This window comes from Gorilla gorilla, chromosome 6 (genome assembly GCF_029281585.2).
Source record: "Gorilla gorilla gorilla isolate KB3781 chromosome 6, NHGRI_mGorGor1-v2.1_pri, whole genome shotgun sequence".
Lineage (NCBI taxonomy): Eukaryota > Metazoa > Chordata > Mammalia > Primates > Hominidae > Gorilla > Gorilla gorilla.
In genome coordinates this window covers 85,820,537-85,840,599 of record NC_073230.2, presented here as the reverse complement: position 1 = coordinate 85,840,599, position 20,063 = coordinate 85,820,537, and the positions used below count along the sequence as shown (strand labels likewise).

The window sequence follows — 20,063 nt, the reverse complement described above, 5'->3', positions numbered from 1 at the left end:
GGAGCATCTCCCTGAGCCTGGCTTGCCTATGTCTATGTCCTCAGAGAGCCCCGATGACACCCTCCTACACTCCCAACTACCAGAAAGATCTCAGATGCACGTGCCCCAACTCCTGGCAGAAGATGCCCAGGAAAACTGACTCACCCAAGGCCCATCACCCTCCTGTCTACTGGCCTCCTCCTAGCTCATCCCTCAAGAGGCCTTTTGGGCCAGGTGTGGTGGCTCATGCCTATAATCTCAGCACTTTGGAAGGCTGGGGCAAGAGGATTGCTTGAGGCCAAGAATTCAAGACCAGCCTGGACAACACGGCAAGACCTTGCCTCTACGTAAAACTGAAAAATTAGCCGGGTGTGGTGGTGTATACCTGTGGTCCCAGCTACTCAGGAGGCTGAGGCAGGAGGATCACTTGAGCACAGGAGTTCAAGCCTGCAGTGAACCATGATTGCACCACTGTACGCTAGCCTGGGTGACAGAGCAAAACCTTGTCTTTAAAAATAGTAATAAAATAAAATTAAAATGTATTAAAAGAGCCTCCTGCCTTCCCGGGAATGTCAATAACTCCCCATGTGCCCCAGATAGCCCACTCTTGGGGTCTGGGCTGAATCCCAGCTCCGCTACTTGCTGGCTGTGTCGCCAACCTCATGGGCCTGAATGTGCTCTCCTGTAAGCGAACAACACTGCTCAGCCTGAGAGCATCGTGGGATGAGTGAAGTCACTCACGCAGCCTGCTCAGGAGGGCCTGGCACATGACACGAACCAATGAGCGGGAGGCGCTGTCACTGTGTCTTACACAAGCTGGCAGGGTCCTCGGAAACCCAGTCTGAACAAATACTAGGGGTCCAAGAAGCTGCCAAGGAGGTCTCAACCACCCTGTGAAGTTACAGCCCTTGACGTGGCTGCGGTGGGCAGGGGTGGGCCAGTGAGCAGGGAGGCAGCAGGATGCCGACCAGGGCCAGTGCGGAGAAAGGAGATGATTTCCTCCCTGGGACCAGGGCGGCCCCAGGCCCACCCACTCCCTCACCACCCACACCAGGGCACTCTCAGAAAGCCCTGTCCCAGCTACCACTCTGAATTCTCAAAATGTGCTCCAAGCCCAACATTCTCAATAATGAATGACGAAGCCCCAAGTCAGCCAGACAGTCAGAGGGCTACGGCCAGCCCAGAGCATTCACCTTGGCCAAATCCAGGGAAATCCTGGGGGGGTTCCTCATTTTATCTCTTTTATTTTTTTCCCCCGAGATGGAGTTTCGCTCTTTGTTGCCCAGGCTGGAACGCAGTGGCACGATCTTGGCTCACTGCAACCTCCACCTCCTGGGTTCAAGGGATTCTTTTGCCTCAGCCTTCCAAGTAGCTGGGATTACAGGCGCTGGCCACCATGCCTGGCTAATTTTTGTATTTTTAGTAGAGATGGGGTTTCACCATGTTGGCCAGGCTGGTCTTGAACTCCTGACCTCAGGTGATCTGCCCACCTCGGTCTCCCAAAGTGCTGGAACTACAGGCGTGAGCCACTGGGCCCAGCTTTAAGACAGGGTCTCGCTCTGTCACCTAGGGGGCTGAAGTGCAGTGGCGCGATCACAGCTCACTGCTGCCTTGACCTCCTGGGCTCCAGCAATCCTCCTGCCTCAGTCTCCCAAGTAGCTGGGATTACAGGTGTGTACCACCATGCCTGGCTAATTAAAAAAATTTTTTTTTGTGGAGATGGCATCTCGCTATGTTACTCAGGCTGGTCTCTGACTGCTGGGTTCAAATGATCTTCCTGCCTTGGCCTCCCAAAGTGCTGGGATTAAAGGTGTCAGCCTCTGTGCCTGACCAATCTCCTCATTTTAAATGCCACCCGCTCTGGTCTGCACTGGGCCCGTGGTATCATTCTCTCTCTCTCAAGGAGCTGAGCGCTCTACCAGGCACTCTGGGCTGGGCTGCATCATCACGGGGGCCAGGTCACCCGCGTCACCTGCAGCGACTGCCACGTGCTCCACATTCTGCCCTCCCTCACACCGCGCTGACAGCCCCTTGCACTACACTAGGGCTCAGGGGTAAGGGCTGATACTCTGATCTCTGGGTCCTTAGGGCCTGGCACAAGGCGGGAGTCAGTGTACAGGCAGTGACCCAGTGTTCTCGGGCACAATGCTCGCCATGCAGCCCGCAAGCAGAGGCCACAAGCCTTTAACTCTGCTCCATGTGGAGGCCCTTAATCATCGTGAGTGAAAGGACTGTAGATTCTAACCCGTGTGGTGACCACCAGGACTCAGGACAAGGGGTCAGGTAGGCTCTGGACGGCCACGGCACCTCGGCACCCACATGCCACATGCAAATGAGATGCCACGGCAGGACCACCTAGGGGGCAGGAGCCGCATCTGCAGGAATTGGGGTGAGTCTTCCCGGCTAAGAGCGGAAACACAGGGCAGACAAAACGAGCGGCCGTTGCCCACGATACCTGACTGCACCGGAGGTGGAGGATCCTGGGGGCAGGTGCTGCGGTCCCAGGTGGGAGAGGCTGGAGCGGTAGACGGGCTGGCTCCCCAGGGAAGGAGGAGCTGCGCCCCAGGGGTTGGTGGTGTTCAGCCTGGGCGCAGACCGGGCCCCGGAGAGTGAGGGTTTGTTGTACGGTGCAAAGGCCTGGTGGGTCCCAAACACAGAAGCGGTCCTGTGTGGGGGATGCTGGGGGGCGGGGTATGCAGGGAGGTTGGTCATGGAGTGGCGGTAGCGGCCTGACACGGGGCCAGTTCTGCTGCCACTGAGGCACTGGTGGCAAGAGCAGGCGACGCCTGTGTGGCCCGGCGGAGCGATGATGGTGGTCACCGGGTAAGGCGGCCCTGCTTGGCGCCGCACGCTGCGGCAGAAGCTGGAAGTCTTGTTGGTCTGCGTGTGGGTGGTGTAGTTGACAGTGTAGTTGTACCCCAGGGGGGCCAAGTCCACGAGCTGGTTGCCCCTGGCCACCTGCTGCTCCAGATAGTCACAGACGCTGGCTTCATAGGCGGTCCAGGAGCCATCGTCGCTCAGCCACTCCCAGACGACACCTCGGCCAGGGGCTGAGTGCTGGGGGAACAGGTGTCTCCGCACAGCCCGCACGGTGCCTGTTTTCAAAGGAAAACAAAAGGTTAGTCTGCTAGCACCCCCAAGATACAGGGAACGTTCAAATTCTTTTTTCAACCGCCAAAATAAACAAATAGGAACACAGTAGGTACACAGTCATGCTGCTTTTTGTTTATTTATTTATTGTTAGAGGCAGGGTACCCCTTTGTCACCCAGGCTGCAGTGCAGTGATGTGATCATAGTTCACTGCCACCCTGACCTCCTGGGCTCAAGCGATCCTCCTGCCTTAGCCTCCTAAATAACTGGGACTACAGGCACATGACACCACACCCAGCTAACTTCAAATCGACCTCTACAACACCTGCCACTTTCATTCCCCGATTAACACTTCCTGCTCTCTGCCACGATATGCAATTTCCATGTTATTATTTATCCTGTCTGCTATCTTTCTCAGTTGACTTCACACACTGTGAAGGCAACGACTTGGGAGCTGACTGACAGCCACAGTTTTCACAGACTCAACGACACTCCTGGAAACACATAGTTTCCAGGGCCGGGCATGACGGCTCAAGCCTGTAATCCCAACACTTTCGGAGGCCAAGGCAGGAGGATCACTTGAGCTCAGGAGTTGAAGACCAGCCTGGGCAACACAGGGTGATGGAGACCCAGTCTTTACAAAAAACAAACAAACAAACATAAAAAAAAAACCCATACTTTTTAAAATAAAACTAAAATTAAAATTGAAAAAAAAAAAAAAAGGAAAAACCAGTTTCTCAAGTTTCCTCACTGGTGACACTGTGGGCCAATAATTCCTTATTGCAGGGCCAGCCCAGTGCACTGCCAGATGGCGAGCAGCATCCCTGGCCTCCACCCACCAGATGCCAGGAGCACCCCCACCTCCCACCCACTCAGCTGTAACAACCAACGTCTCCAAACATTGTCAGATGGCCCTGGGGACAAAATCACCCCCAGTGACAACCACCAGATTAGAGTAAGGGATGGCTCCGAGAGGAAACTGGTGCCTCATTCTCAATAATACTGATCAAAACACACTGCAGGTCCAGGCGCGGTGGCTCATGCTTGTAATCCCAGCACTTTGGGAGGCCGAGGCAGGCAGATCACCTGAGGTCAGGAGTTCGACACCAGCCTGGCCAACGTGGCAAAACCCCGTCTCTACTAAAAATACAAAAATTAGCCAGGTGTGGTGGCGGATGCCTATAATCCCAGCTACTCGGGAGGCTGAGGCAGGAGAATCGCTTGAACCCAAGAGGCAGGGGTTGCAGTGAGCCGAGATTGCGCCACTGCACTCCAGCCTGGGCAACAGAGCCAGACTCCGTCTCAAAAAAAAAAAAAAAAGATCAAAACACATCGCAGACCAAAAAGCAGAAACGCACACATGCAGAGGGGCGCAGTTGCCTGCCCAGGGCACACAGCCACTGAGTGGTGGGACAGGGCCCTCTGAACTCCTATGACGCACCACCTCCATGCCGGCCTGCCGGCCAAAGGAACCCTTCAGCCTCTGTGGTCGGGACAGGCATTTCTGCTTTGCAAGACAAGGGGAAGGGCCTCCCACAGTGCCTCTCCCACTGTGAGCTGCACTCAACCTATGTGGATGTTCCCACTCACTGCACCCACCCACCACCACGTGTGCCGCAGGGAGAGAGCAGAAGCTCTGTAAGTCACGTCCATCACCCCAACACCTGGCGCAGAGCCTGTGGGAAAGCAGGTGCGGCGCCCAGATATGTGCGAGAGGCAGACAGCGTCTTACCGGTGTCCTGGCGGAACTGGGTCCAGCTGGGGAGGTCAATAATGTAAGGGGCCAGCGAGGGGTCTGCCTGGCCCAAGGGGATGCTGTGGGCCAGGCTCCCAAGCCCAAAACGTTGGCCCTTCTGCTGGACAAACTGCTGCTCGATGAAGCTGCAGACGGTGGCACTGTAGGGGTGCCAGGTGCCCAGCCCGTCCTGCCATTCCCACACGGCCACAGCCGCGGGGCTGGTGTACACCTGCACCAGGGAAGGGCTTGGGGCCATGGCCATCTTCCCAAGGAGTCCCGCTGCTTTCCCAAACAGCTTCAGACCCCTCTGGCCTGGAGTCCCAGGGTCATTGCCCAGCGCCTCCGGCAGATCTGTGAACAGGACAGACATGAGCAGTTACCAATGCACATCAGTAGCCCTGCAGAGTCAGCCTCAGCGCAGGGGAAACACGTGATGCTTTTCCACAGCTGATTTTTTTTTTTTTTTTTTTGGTTACAGGGTCTCACTCTCTCACCCAGGCTAGAGTGCAGCAGTGTGATCTTGGCTCACAGCAGCCTCAAACTCCTGGTCTCAAGCAATCCTCACAACTCAGCCTCCAGAGCAGCTGGGACAATAGGCATTCACCACCACACCCAGCTGATTTTTTTACTTTTTGTAGAGATGATGTCTGTGTTGCCCAGGCTGGTCTCAAACTCCTAGCCTCAAGGGATAGACTCGCCTCAGCCTTCCCAAGTGCTGGGATCACAGGTGTAAGCCACCGCGCCTGGTCTCATGCTTGCTTTTCTTCCCCTAACACCTTAAGGGCATCATGAATCAAGAACCTGATCCTGTCTCTTTGCTGTGGCAGCCAGGAAGAATTCAAAGTCAATCCCGCAGCCTACCTACCGCCACACAGGCCCATGAAGAAAGAGAGCATAAATTCCGGGTGCTAGTCACCAGCCCAGCTTCTTTCTTGCTACTGATAATTCCCCTCTGACCCAACTGCTTAGTGTGTTTCATCATGCATGTATTTTTTTTTCTTTGAGATGGAGTTTCACTCGTCACCCAAGCGTGTGATCTCGGCTCACTGCAACCTCCACCTCCCGGGTAGGTTCAAGTGATTCTCCTGCCTCAGCCTCCCGAGTAGCTAGGACTACAGGCAGGCACCACTGCGCCCAGCTAATTTTTTGTATTTTTAGTAGAGACGGGGTTTCACCATGTTGGCCAGGCTGGTCTCAAACTCCTGACCTCAGGTGATCCACCCACCTCAGCCTCCCTATTAGCACCCGCCATCCTGAAGATGAGAACCCAACATTTCTTGGAAAGGAGCAGGGTTTGGGACATCCAGGGAGCAGGGGCAGAGCTGGGAACTGCAGCACAGGTTCTAGCTCCTCATGTCTCCCAGGTGCCCTGAAGCATCGCTAACCAAAAAGGAAGCCCTAGATGGGCACCGAATCACCCCTCTCTGGCCTCTCCAAGGCTCTCTGCACCCACTCCCCCACCTGGCCCCTGCTGACCGGCCACCAGTCCCAGGGAGCTCTTCCCCATATCCCAAGCTCCACCTCCCGAGACCTTCTCCTTACAGTCACTCCAGCCCACCCTCTTCCCTTGCGAACACTCCACGTCCTCCAGGCCCAGCTTGCATCGCTCAGGATGACCCATCACACGCCCTCTGCACCCTCCACAGCACCGACCAGAACCCTAGTAACCGCGTCCATGTGTGGCTGTGACCACAGTCCTTCTGCTCCTCCCCAGGTGGCAGCAACCCCAAGCCTGCCTCATTCACAGCTGCATCACCAGGACCCAGCAGGGGCATGCCACGTGGTGAGTGTTCTAGAATATTCTACACACCGCTTCAGAATGACAGAGTGAATGTGGACAATGATTCCGCTCAGCACCTGGAGCTGTCTGAATAAGAAGAGGCCTGCAAATGCCCCACCTCATGGCCGCCCCCCAGGGCACCGGCTGTTGGAGTGCCGGTCCAGGGTCCAACATTTAGTAACCAACATCAAATGTACTTGTCTCTCCTAAGCTGCACAGACTGCCAAGGTGACATTTCTCCCACTTACGGACAGGAAACCAAGGATGAAAGAGGTCAAGGGGACTGGGTGTGGGTGTGGTGGCTCACACCTGTAATGCCAGTGTTTAGGGAGGCTGCAACAGGAGGGTGGTTTGAGCACAGGAGTTTGAGGCCAGCCTGGGCAACATAGTGAGATCCCATCTCTGCAGAAAATTTAAAAGTTAGCCAGGTGCGGAGGTGCATGCCAATAGTCCCAGCTACTCAAGAGGCTGAGGCAGGAGGATGGCTTGAGCCCAGGAGTTAGAGGCTGCAGTGAGCTATAATCCCAAGGCACTCCAGCCTCGGTGACAAGAGGTTCCACCACTACAAAAAAAAAAAAAAAAAAATCAGAGCTGATGCAGTGTGTGTGCACACTGATGCCAGAGCCCAGGCCTGCTTCTTTCCAGGTGCTGCTCCACATCTGTCTCCCTTCCAGGGAAGGTGGTCTTACCCTTCTCACTGAAACCTTGCTAGGGTAGTACAGTCTGGGACCACACCAGAAGCCAGGGTCCCCATCTTATCACAAGCCATGCGACTATGAGGACGTCACTGTAACTACCTGGGTCTCAGTTTCCTCATTGGCAAAATGGGGATAAAATATGATGTGTATGCTTGGGAATCACCAGATTGTATCAGTGGGGGCCCTACTGGCCAGGGTCCTTCATGGGCGTGTTGTCACAATGAGGGTGTATAGTGCTTGAGAGACGAGGGTCGTTCTCTCCTTTTCCTTTCCCCCTCTTTAAGCAGGGCCTGTAAGTGAAGCCCAAGGTGAAGCTCAGACTGAGCCCTCCTAGCTAAGAAAATGGGCCTTAGAGCCAGACCCGACCTGGGTTTGTTCTCTGTGCTGCCTCTTAGTCGTGTATGTGTGACCTTGGTTGAATAACTCAAGGTCACACATACACTACTTAATAAAAGGTGACATTTATTTATTTATTTATTTATTTATTTAGAGTCCGAGTCTCACTCTGTCACCCAGGCTAGAGTGCAGTGGCCGCAATCACCACTCACTGCAGCCCCATGGCCTCCTGGGCTAAAGCCATCCTCCTGCCTCCACCTCCCGAGCAGCTGGGACTACAGGTATGTGCCATCATACGCAACTGATCTCTTAATTTTTTGTAGAGACAGGGGTCTCCCTCTGTCACCCAGCTGAGACTACAGGCACGCGCCACCATGCCTGGCTATTGTATCATCTTGATGGAAGTATCTAAGCTCTCCAAGCTTGCTTTCTTTGGGAAAATGCAGTTATCAACATGTATCCTAAGTGTTTTTCATGAGGATAACACAGACGGGTGTGTATAAGGTGCCCACACAGCACTAGGCATACAGCAGAGAGTCAACCCATCTTGGCCTCCCTGCCTCTCCTGGCCCCTCACCCCTAGCACTTGCCCACCCTTTCAGTCTCAAGGAGGAACGGCCACAAGGGCAGCCCTGAGTACACAGCATGAGAACACAGGTGAGTCAGGCCTGCAACAACTCCGAACACAGGAATTGGCAGCTCTGTGGGTGCCAGGCCTGCCACGGAGCTGCCAATTCCTCCGACAAAAGCCCACAACCCGCCCCGAAGATCAGACCTGGAGTGCCCTCCGGCGGGCAGGCGGGCGGGCGGGCGGAATGGTTCAGCTCAGTGTCTTCAATTAGAAGTTTCTGTAACCACAATGAGGTACAAATCAGAGGACTGCCTTCCAAGCCAATTACTCCTGGGTGTCACGCATCTCTCGGGCAGCCACGGCCGCCTCCATCATCGGCACACGGGGTATGTCCCAACATGTCCTCATGGCCCGGATGAACCAACTCTCACAACTCTGCAAAACAGTCTGGGAAATACAGGCGAGGACTTCAGCTAAAACTTTCCATGAAGGCACGCAGCCTCCCCAATGCAGGGTGCGCCATGGCCCAGGCCCTAGGAGGGTACTGGAGACTCCAGAGGATGACAAGGCACACAAGCCCCTCCATGACCAGCCACTGTTCCTACTCACACTAAGCCCGCCACCTTTGATACCTACATCTAATTCTAGAAAGTTCCAGAACATTCCAAGCCACTTACCACCTTCTAGCAATCTGCCCACCTCGGTCTCCTAAAGTGCTAGGATTACAGATGTGAGCCACTGCACCTGACTGCAAAATGGGAGAGTTCTGAGAAGTGTGGACTGGAAACCAGTGAGAGGAGGTAACTTCTAGAACCTCTTCCCAGCTCTGATTCCACTAACATGGTCTAAACTTTCCAAACTCAACCCACACCACCGTTAAAGTCCTTATTTTCTAAGCTGTTTCTCTTTCAGGCACTTTCCAGGAGGCCTGGGCCTGAAACTCCACACCCCACCAGCTGACACAGTGTGCGTGACCTGGAACTAGAAATGACCTTCTCACAGGGCAGATGGCCACCCACGGGGGATGCCTTGTTAGAAAGCCTCTCCAAAGACCTGGGAGAGTCAAATCCTGACACAAACATATCAAAGAAATGTTCTACTTTACTAGAAATTTTGTTTAAAACATACAAGTTAAAATCAGCAGCTGAGCATGGTGGCTCACACCTATAATCTTAGCTACTCGGGAGGTGGAGGGAAGAGGATCGCTTGAGGCCAGGAGGTCAAGACCAGCCTGGGCAACACAGAGAGACCCCCATCTCTATTTATTAAAAAAAAGGGAAAAGAAAACAATTTGGTAATATATATATCAAGAGGTTTAAAAATGTTCACTTCCTTTGATCCAATAATTAAGACTCTAACTTCAGAAAATTATAGAAAAATTTTGACGTGAAGCTATTCACTACAGCACTGTCTCTATTACATAAAACAGAAGCGTAGGGCAAACTCCATAGAAGTCAATAAAATGTTAACAGCTGTCTTTGAGTGGAGAAACGATAGAAGACCTCTTTTTTTCTTTTTTTTTTTAAACTTGCTTCTTTTCTTCTTCATATATAGGAGACGTTTTGTTTGACTTCCTTATATATCTGAACTTTTCACATTTTCTAAAGTGAGAAAGTATTACTTCTATTATCAGAAAAAACCTCTCCTGGCCAGGTGCAGTGGCTCATGCCTGTAATCCCCAGCACTTTGGAAGGCTGAGGGGGGCGGATCATCTGAGGTCAGGAGTATGAGACCAGCCTGGCCAACATGGTGAAATCCCGTCTCTACTAAAAATACAAAAATTAGCTGGGCATGGTGGCATGCACCTGTAATCCCAGCTACCTGGGAGGCTGAGGCAGGAGAATCCCCTGAACCCAGGAGGCGGAGGTTGCAGTGAGCCGAGAACTGCACCATTGCACTCCAGCCTGGGCAACATGAGCCTCAAAAAACAAACCTCCCTTAAAATGCCAAACACTTTTAAAAGGTCATAAATATAAACCAAACCACCACCACCGCTGTGTCTTACCATTATTACTTTAAATGGCTGCTGCTATCCCAGTGTAGTTTCACTAATATCAGGCCCTGTCAACTTACCATGGCACCTCCCTGACAACAGACACCCCCCCCCATCCCCGAGCTCCACAAAAATGGAAGAACAAACCATCCATGTTCCTACGACAGTAGTCCTGTGAGCACGGCGAGATGGGGCTTTGCTTGAAAAGGGATCACTCAGGCCAGTGCCTCCCACATCTTACTGGAAGATGGCACGAAACTAGCATGTGATTTGTCTCTTGCACAGTGGGTGGCCGGAAGGGAAGTGACAACTCTTCTGGCTGGGGCCTCCAGGGATAGGTCAGAGCAGAACCTTCCAAAGGGCACCCATGGTGCCGGCCCCAGTAACCTACAATTCCCTTGTGGTCAACCAGCTTCTCCAGAACCAAGAACCCACTGGCTCCTGGGTGGCCAAGAGCAATCTGACCACCTGCAGCCAGTCAGAAGGTGGAGCCCTGGTTTACCGGCCTACCCAGAGGGCAAAGTAGGGGAGTAATGGGGGCAGCAGTGGATGTGTAATGGTAACAGTAATAGCAGGCCTGGTGCAGTGGCTCACTCCTTGTGATCCCAGCACTTTGACTGGCTGAGGCAGAAGGACTGCTTTGAACCCAGGGGTTCAAAGTTGCAGTGAGCTATGATCGTGCCACTACACTCCAACCTGGGCAACAGAGCGAGACCCTGTCTCTTTAAAAAAAAATAAATAACAGCCAAGCAGGAACCCGCATCTAGGAACACAGCCCTTTGCTCCTCCCTCAGAATGAATGGAAACCAGGCTGGGCGCGGTGGCTCACACCTGTAATCCCAGCACTTTGGGAGGCCAAGGCGGGCGGATCACGAGGTCAGGAGATCGAGACCATCGTGGCTAACGTGGTGAAACCCTGTCTCTACTAAAAATACAAAAAATTAGCCAGGCGTGGTGGCGGGTGCCTGTAGTCCCGGCTACTAGGGAGGCTGAGGCAGGAGAATGGCGTGAACCCAGGAAGTGGAGTTTGCAGTGAGCCAAGATCACGCCACTGCACTCCAGCCTGGGCGACAGAGCAAGACTCCGTCTCAAAAAAAAAAAAAAAAAAAAAAAAGAACAAATGGAAACCAGAAATCAGATGTTTATGCCCAAGAAAAGCAGGATTTCGTTCAGCACTACTCCCAGATCGTTAGGGTGCTGACTGAGGATGAGATGGGGCACCCAGAGACAGGAGATGCTACTGCCCGGCTCAAGGAGGTCCTGGAGTACAATGCCATTGGAGGCAAGTATCACCGAGGTTTGATGGTGCTAGTAGCGTTCCGGGAGCTGGTGGAGCCGAGGAAACAGGATGCTGATAGTCTCCAGTGGGCACTGACTGTGGGCTGGTATGCGGAACTGCTGCAAGCTTTCTTCCTGGTGGCAGATGACATTATGGATTCATCCCTTACCTGCCAGGGACAGATCTCCTGGTATCAGAAGCTGGGCATGGGTTTGGATGCCATCAATGATGCTATCCTTCTGGAAGCATGTATCTACTGCCTGCTGAAGCTGTATTGCTGGGAGCAGCCCTATTACCTGAACCTGATGGAGCTCTTCCAGCAGAATTCTTATCAGACTGAGATTGGGCAGACCCTCGACCTCATCACAACCCCCCAGGGCAATGTGGATCTTCGCAGATGCACCGAAAAAAGGCACAAATCTGTTGTCAAGTACAAGACAGCTTTCTACTCCTTCTACCTTCCTGTAGCTGCAGCCATGTACATGTCAAGAATGGATGACAAGAAGGAGCACACCAGTGCCAAGAAGATCCTGCTGGAGATTCAAGAGTTCTTTCAGATTCAGGATGATTACCTTGACTTCTTTGGGGACCCCAGTGTGACTGGCAGAGTTGGCAATGACTTCCAGGACAACAAATGCAGCTGGCTGGTGGCTCAGTGTCTGCTACAGGCCACTCCAGAACAGTACCAGATCCTGAAGGAAAATTACAGGCAGAAGGAGGCCGAGAAGGTGGCCCGGGTGAAGGCACTATACGAGGAGCTGGATCTGCCAGCCGTGTTCTTGCAGTATGAGAAAGACAGTTACAGCCACGTTATGGGTCTCATCGAATAGTACGCAGAGCCCCTGCCCCCAGCCATCTTTCTGGGGCTTGTGCACAAAATCTACAAGTGGAAAAAGTGACCTAGAGACTGCAAGGGCAGGGAGAGAAGGCTCTCAATAAGTAAATTATTGTGTAAAATAAATAAATAAATGAATAACAGCAATGGCTACCAGGTAAAGGTTTACCAGGCACCAGGCACCGTGCTAAGCCCCTCCACCTGACTAGTAATTCTCGTTGGTCCTCACAACTGGGGAAGCGGGATATTTCCATACCACAACTGAGAAAAGTGAGTCACCAGAAGACATGCAGCTTGCCCAAGGATATCCAGGGACTGAGAAAACCCAAATCTGTTTCCAGAGTTCCTGTCTTTCCCACCAAGACAGACTGACGATGGACAAACTGGCCTGTAGATGTGTTTTGCTTGGGTTACTAAGGTTTGGCTTTTAAAAACTGAGCTGATGTTTAAAAATTGGAATATTTGGCCGGGCTCAGTGGCTCACACCTGTAATCCCAGCACTTTGGGAGGCCGAGGCAGGCAGATCATGAGGTCAGGAGATCGAGACCATCCTGGCTAATGCAGTGAAACCCCATCTCTACTAAAAATACAAAAAATTAGCCAAGTGTGGTGGCGGGCGCCTGTAGTCCCAGTTACTCGGGAGGCTGAGGCAGGAGAATTGCTTGAACCTAAGAGGTGGAGGTTGCAGTGAGCCAAGATTATGCCACTGCACTCCAGCTTGGGCGACAGAGTGAGAATCTGTCTCAAAAAAAAAAAAAAAAAGGAATATTCACAGTAAAAAAAAAAAAAAAAAAATCTAGATTTCAAGCTTCCCTTGAAAATCAGAAAAGATGGCAATATTTGCAGGCTGGACCTAGATCCGTGATCTACCTAGCAACACCAGCTAAACTGCAATGGTGGCTGGAACGTCCTCTCTGGGTGGCCACAGCTACGACAACTCCCTATGGCTAGGGCCAGCATGCTTTTCCTGTAAAGGACAGAAAAAGTCTTTGCAGTGACTCTGCCACTGGACCACAAGAACAGCCATAAACAATGTGTAAACAGGAGGGGTTGCATACCAATATAACTTTATGAACAAAATCAGGCAGTGGGGCTGAATGCGGTGGCTCACGCGTGTAATCCCAGCACTTTGGGAGGCTGAGGTGGGTGCATCATTTGAGGCCAGGAGTTTGAGACCAGCCTGGCCAACACAGTGAAACCCCATATCTACCAAAAAAATACAAAGATGAGCCAGGCGTAGTGGCGTGCGCCTGTAGTCCCAGCTACTTGGGAGGCTGGGGCAGGAGAATCACTTGAACCCAGGAGGCGGAGGCTGCAGTGAGCCGAGACTGTGCCACTGTATTCCAGCCTGGGCAACAGAGTTAGACCCTGCCTCAAAAAAAAAAAAAAAAAAAAAAATGCTGGGCGTGGTGGCTCACGCCTATAATCCCAGCACTTTGGGAGGCCAAGCGGGGGTGGATCACCTGAGGTCAGGAGTTCGAGACCAGCCTGGCCAACATGGTGAAACCTTGTCTCTACTAAAAATACAAAAATTAGCCAGGCATGGTGGCTGGTGCCTGTAATCCCAGCTACTCAGGAGGCTGAGGCAGGAGAATTTCTTGAACCTGGGAGGCGGAGGCTGCAGTGAGCTGAGATCGTGCCATTGCACTCCAGCCTGGCAACAGAGTGAGACTCCAAATCAAAAAAAAAAAAAAAAATGGCAGTGGGCCAGATTTGGCTGAGGGTCCATCGTTTGCAGACCTCTGCCCTGTGGCCTCCCTCACATCTATTACTGTACTTTCACACTCCTACGGTTGAGCAATACTTCTCTGAACTCATGTCTCTTTCAAAAAGTGAGAGAGTGCTCTGCCTCTGGCTAGCTTTGCCAACAACACGCCCTGCCCTCTGCAGACATGTCAGCCTTTGCCCAACACCTAAGGGCGAAATACAGCATCCAACAGCACAGCAGGCAGCATGCCAACAGCACCCGCCCCTGGGAAGCCCCAGGTGCTCCCCAGAGCCACACCGGGCATTGATAACATTGTCTGCATCCGGGAATCAGGCCCTGGCCTTCCTCTCCCCTCCTCTCTCCATTCCCCCCGGATCCTCAGGATCTGTTCCCATGGCTTCAATATTCCCTTGCATACAGATCACCCAAAGCTGTCCTCGGGATGCCCTGCCCGAGCCCCCCAAACCATCAGCTCCCGCCATCTGGACCTCCTGGCAGTGCCCAGGGCAGGTCAGGATGTTTCATGCCCTTCGTCCCCCACTGAGAATGCCCATCGCACTTGTCCACTTACTCATCTCTTAATTCCTAGCTCAAGACTCTGCCCTGTGAGATCTTTCCTAAGTTCGCTCCCGCTCCACAGGCAGAAGTGGCCACTTCTAACAATCAATGCCCACATGACGTCTGAGTGCCATTATCTGTCTCCTCCACTGGAGAATGCATACGCTCCTTAAAGGCAAGGGTTATGTTCAGGAAAAGACTTCAAACCAGACCCAGAAAACTGAGTACTAGGGAAAAAATACATTTCGCTATGTTAAAATGAAGAATGGCTGATCAACAGAAGACATCTTAAAGAAAGAGAAATAATAGGTTAAAAGCTGGGAGAAGATATTTGCAATAGACACGAAGGATTAAAATCAGCAATATATAAAGAGCCCTATAGATCAACAAAAAATAAAGCACCAAGAACCCTAATGAAAAACTGGCAAAAGACATGAATATTTCACAGGAAACACATATGCCAATAAACATAAGAGGAGATATTCAGCAGCAGGGCTCAGGGACCTAGAAACCAAGTTCCCAAAGATTCCATTTTCTACCCATTCACTTGGCCAACAGCAAACGTTGGTAAGACTGTGGAGCTGCAAGACACAGGACACTGCTAGTAAAGTGGATACTGGTATAAGCACCTCATTCAGGAAATGGTCTAGCAATAGCTATGAAAGATGAACACTGCCGAGCACGGTGGCTCATGTCTATCATCCCAGCACTTTGGGAGGCCAAGGCGGGTGAATTGCTTGAGCCCAGGAGTTCAAGACCAGCCTGGGCAACACAGTGAAGCTGCCTCTGCACAAACTTTAAAAATTAGCTAAGCATGGTAGCCTGTGCCTGTAGTCCCAGCTATTCAGGAGGCTGAAGGGGATGGATCCATTGAACCCAGGAATTTGGGGCGGCAGTGATCCGTGATCATGCCACTGCACTCCAGCTGCCTGGGTTACAAGGTGAGACACTGTCTCTAAAAAAAGAAAGAAATAGGCCAGGCGCGGTGCCTCACGCCTGTAATCCCAGCACTTTGGGAGGCCGAGGCGGGTGGATCACCTGAGGTCAGGAGTTTGAGACCAGTCTGACTAACATGGAGAAACTCCGTCTCTACTAAAAATACAAAATTAGCCGGGCATGGTGGCGCATGCCTGTAATCCTAGCTATTCCGGAGTCTGAGGCAGGAAAATCGCTTAAACTCGGGAGGCGGAGGTTGCAGTGAGCCGAGATCGTGCCATTGCACTCCAGCCTAGGCAATAAGAGTGAAACTCTGCCTCAAAGAAAAAAAAAAAAGAGACAGAGAAACAAAGAAATACACATGTAAGATAAAACTAAGAAAAAAATGAAAGAAAGGAGATAATGATTACCTCAGGGTAAGAACAGAAAACAAGTTCAAATGAAATGATTAGATGTTCTAAGGGGACCTGATGAAGTAGAAAACTTTTTAAAGTTTTTTAAAATTAAAAAAAAAAGATTAGATATATACTTTTGTTTCATGATCCCAGCTTTTGTTTTGGGTGCCTAGATTGCCAGAGCTTACTACATTTATTAAAAATAACTTACCAAATAAGGAAAAGTAGGTCAGGCATGAACACTGAGGAGTGTGTACTAATCAATCTTGTTCTCAGCTTAGCTGATAAGGCAAACACCAAAGAGACTGCTGAATTCATCTTTGTACTCCAAGTGCCAAACACAAGCCTCGGCGCACAGAATTTCCGGAGGCATTTGGGGAATGAATCAGGGCTCTTCTCTCTAGCCCATGGCCTCATTTCCTGTTGGCTTCTTAATACCTTCAACACGTCTGAGGCCAAACGCATCTTCCTTCCTCATTCTCCTTTTCCCCCTGGATTTCCCCCAGGCGGCCAAGAGAAAAACCTCAGATTCTCAGTCCTCCGCAGCCCGCTCCCCCAGGCCTAGCAGCTGCCTGCCCTGCTCTCTCCTTACCTCTGAAGCCCCCTGCTAACACCTGGCCGGGACCCTTATGCCTCTCACTTTAATAAGCACCCCCTCCCTGCCGGGCGCAGTGGCTCACGCCTGTAATCCCAGCACTTTGGGAGGCCTCGGTGGGTGCATCACCTGAGGTCAGGAGTTCGACACCAGCCTGGCCAACAGAGGGAAACCCCGTCTCTACTAAAAATACAAAAATTAGCCAGGCATGGTGGCAGGTGCTTGTAGTCCTAGCTACTTGGGAAGCTGAGGCAGGAGAATCACTTGAACCCGGGAGGCGGAGGTTGCAGTGAGCCAGGATGGCGCCACTGCACTCCAGCCTGGGTAACAGAGCGAGACTCCATCTCAAAAAAACAAAACAAAACAAAAAAACAAATAAGTGCTCCCTCTCAAACAGCTTCTCCAACTCTGCTTTCTAACCCTCTTGTACATCTCAGATGGGGGGGGGGCAGAAAAGATTAAGCTTCCTGAACTAACGTTCTGATCCTGTCTTTTACACACCTCCCCTGGATCTCTAGAATGAAATTCAAATTCCTTAGGCTGACAGTCAAAGGCGATCACAATACGTCCCTTCCCTCGCTATCAACAATATTTGCCGGTGCCCTTCCCTTCCATCCCCTCATCTATACCTCCCTCTCCACAATCCCCTTCCAGAGTGTAAGTGAGGATCCACTACTCCCATGTGCATCAGCGTGTCTGTCCCCACCCCCATGACTCTGCTCCACCCTGAATCCCACCCACTTGGTCCCCTGTCCTCACCTTACCCACCCTTTTATGGCCCAATTTAAACAGCACTTCCCACGATGCCTGGACGTGCCCAGCAGAAAGCAAACACCCTCTAAATTAGCCAGGCGTGATGGTGTGCACCTGTAAGCCCAGCTACTCGGGAAGCTGAGGCACAAGAACCTCTTGAGCCTGGGAGGGGAAGTTGAGCAGTGAGCTGAGATTGCACCACCGCTCTCCAGCCTGGGTGACAGGGTAAGACCCTGTCTCAAAAAGTAAACAAACAAAACAAAACAACAACAACAAAAAGAATGAAAGAAAACACCCTCTTAGCAAGTTCCTTTTCAGTTCTCTATGTTCACTTTATCTCTTCAACTAGACTATAAGCAACTGAGGGCAAAACCACTCACCTGCCTCTCCCCACGAAGAAGCTGGCATGATGTAAGAAGACCGCCACAAAGCGAATAATCCAGTCTAAACCCATTCCACATGTTCCAGTGTGCTCCTTTAAAATGTCCCTCACGAGGCCAGGCACGGTGGCTCAGGCCTGTAATCCTAGCACTTTGGGAGGCTGAGATGGGAGGATCCCTTGAGGCCAGGAGTTAGAGATCAGCCTGGACAACATAGAGCGGCACTGTCTCTAGATAAAATTATTAGTCGGGTATGGTGGTAGGCACCTCAGCTACCCCAGAGCCCAGGAATTTGAGGCTGTGGTGAACTATGATCACTCCACTGCACTCCAGCCTGGGCAGCAGAAGCAGACCCCAACTCAAAAAAATAATTAATAAAATGACCCTCATGGAAATCTCCTAAAATCCTTCCACTCCCGAGTCTTGGTATGGCCCACATAACCCTCCTCGCTCAGAGCCCTCTGCCTGCTTTTCCAGCCTCCTCTATTACATACTAAGCTACTTACAGTAGCCCAGCTGTGTCCCGGTAGCTTCATGACTTTGCAAACGCTGACTCCTCTCCCAGGCGACTGTGCCCCACTTTCTAAGTCCTACTCCTCCTTCACAACCCCCCTCAACTACCACCTTCCAGGAGGCTTCCTGACCTTCCCTCTAACCGTCCCCTTTCTGGATGTGGGTAGGAGAGCCTTGTGATTTCTCCCAGCTCAGTATATATCACACTGACAACACCTTGTCACTGACTCTGGTTTGTCTTTTCCACCAAACAATGCACTCCCAAAAGACAGAGATCTTGTCTGGCACCCAGTAAGGGTTTACGCAACAAAAGAAATGAAAACTGCCAGTTCAAATGCAGAAATCGTGACTTGTGTCCTCTATCCCATAAAGCATGTCTTAAAGTGGAAAGCATCTTCTAAGACTAGTTAGTTAAACAGGAGAAGCAGTGGCAAGATGCCACTGCAATTTATTTGAGACAGGTGGCAATCAATAGTCAACTCCCAGGGCACACGTTTATCCTGCAGACCTCAAATTCCACCCTCCCCAATCCCCACCTTCTCTGCACCAGATAGAGAAGGCAGTAAGGTCAAGTCCCCATGGCTCTCACCTTTTCTCTCTGGAGAGCTGGCACAAACTGTCCCTTCTGGATGAAGACACCAGCTCCTTAGGAGGAATGACTTGTTTGAGTTCCCATCTTGATACAAACCACAAACAACAAAAACCGGGCAAATCTGAAAGGCTTGCTGACTCAGCGACACAAATTCCAAGGCACCTTTGCCACCTAGGAAGAAAATGATCAGGTTTTAAATTAAGAAACAGCAGTTAGTAAAAACAAAGGTACAGATGTTGGATCCGTGTGCTGTGCCTGAGGACTGAAAATCACCAGATTTATTTTCCAATAGCCTGGGTGGAGCAGGAGGTACAACAGTCTTCCTCCACCCACTTAACAATCAAGGAGATGGTTGAAAAAACAACAAAAAGCAAACAAACAAAAAAACCCTGAGCTCTTTTTAAAATTTTTTATTATTATTAGTTTTTGGAGACGGAGTCTTGCTCTGTCACCCAAGCTGGAGTGCAGTGGCGTGATCTCGGCTCACTGCAGCCTCCGCCTCCCAGGTTCAAGCTACTCTCCTGCCTCAGCTTCCCGAGTAGCTGGGATTATAGGCTCGAGTCACCACGCCTGGCTCTGAGCCCTTTTCTTAAAAAAAAAAAAAAAGTTCGTTTTTTTTGTTTGTTTGTTTTTTGTTTTTTGAGACGGGGTCTACCTCTGTCGCCCATGCTGCAGTGCAGTGGTGTGATCACAGCTCACTGCAGCCTCCAACTCCTGGGCTCAAGCGATCCTCCTGCCTCAGCCTCCCAAGTAGCTGGGACTACAGGCACCCACCAACACGCCCATCTGATTTTTTATAGAGACAGTGATCTCAGGAATCCTCTTCGTTTCCCAGGCTTGTCTCAAATTCCTGGACTCAAATGATCCTTCCACCTCGGCCTCCCAAAGGGCTGGGATTACAGGCATGAGCCACCGTGCCTGGCCTGAGCCCTTTTACAGAAAACTCTAAAAGGACTTCATAAGCCAGTCTGGCAGCTAAGCATCCAGGAAATCAACACACCAGAGAGGGTAAATATTTAAGGTCACAGAGCAACCGAATCAGAGGGCTTGCTATCCAGATGGCTTAAGCCCGGATGGTGGCTACCAGAAAGTCTACCTTCTAGAGCGCTAGAGGAGCTAGGAAGGCATGCAGAAATATTCTGAGTTTCTCAAGGGTCCAGGCGTCTGTACACATGCTATTTATTTCCATCGCTGTTGGCGCTTAGAGAAGTGGAGCCAGCTTGGAGGAGGAGGGCAGCTGGCTGAGACAGTCGCGATGAAAGCGCAGCTCCAGAAAAGGGAACCGAGTTCTAAATCTTTTTCGGCACCCCTTACGCACCCCAAAAAGTGACCCA

At 51.4% G+C, this 20,063-nt stretch overlaps 2 protein-coding genes across 14 annotated transcripts in view; one reads left to right on the top strand and one right to left on the bottom strand.

The window, feature by feature from the left end:
• LOC101145093 (probable E3 ubiquitin-protein ligase DTX2) overlaps positions 1–20,063 on the bottom strand; it is a 162,092-nt gene that overhangs the window by 83,046 nt on the left and 58,983 nt on the right. For 10 of the 13 annotated variants that reach the window (XM_063708196.1, XM_063708204.1, XM_063708193.1 and 7 more), the window contains exons 2-5: positions 18,727–18,900; positions 8,397–8,469; positions 4,802–5,158; positions 2,435–3,074 (exon numbers count right to left, since the gene is read on the bottom strand). In XM_063708196.1, the coding sequence (XP_063564266.1) occupies positions 2,435–3,074; positions 4,802–5,069 (908 nt within the window). In that variant the 5' untranslated portion in view covers positions 5,070–5,158; positions 8,397–8,469; positions 18,727–18,900. Of the gene's footprint in view, positions 1–2,434; positions 3,075–4,801; positions 5,159–8,396; positions 8,640–18,726; positions 18,901–20,063 lie in introns of all 13 variants that reach the window. The other 3 variants (XM_063708201.1, XM_063708194.1, XM_055392869.2) reach the window with 2 other exon arrangements.
• Positions 11,222–12,297, top strand: LOC129534743 (farnesyl pyrophosphate synthase-like). The gene has a single exon (XM_063708205.1). The coding sequence runs from the start codon at positions 11,398–11,400 to the stop codon at positions 12,292–12,294; it is 897 nt and encodes a 298-aa protein (XP_063564275.1). The 5' UTR covers positions 11,222–11,397; the 3' UTR covers positions 12,295–12,297.

Excerpts from the sequence above, each read along its gene's own strand:
- LOC129534743 (XM_063708205.1), top strand. The coding sequence starts at position 11,398 with ATGGGGCACCCAGAGACAGGAGATGCTACTGCCCGGCTCAAGGAGGTC.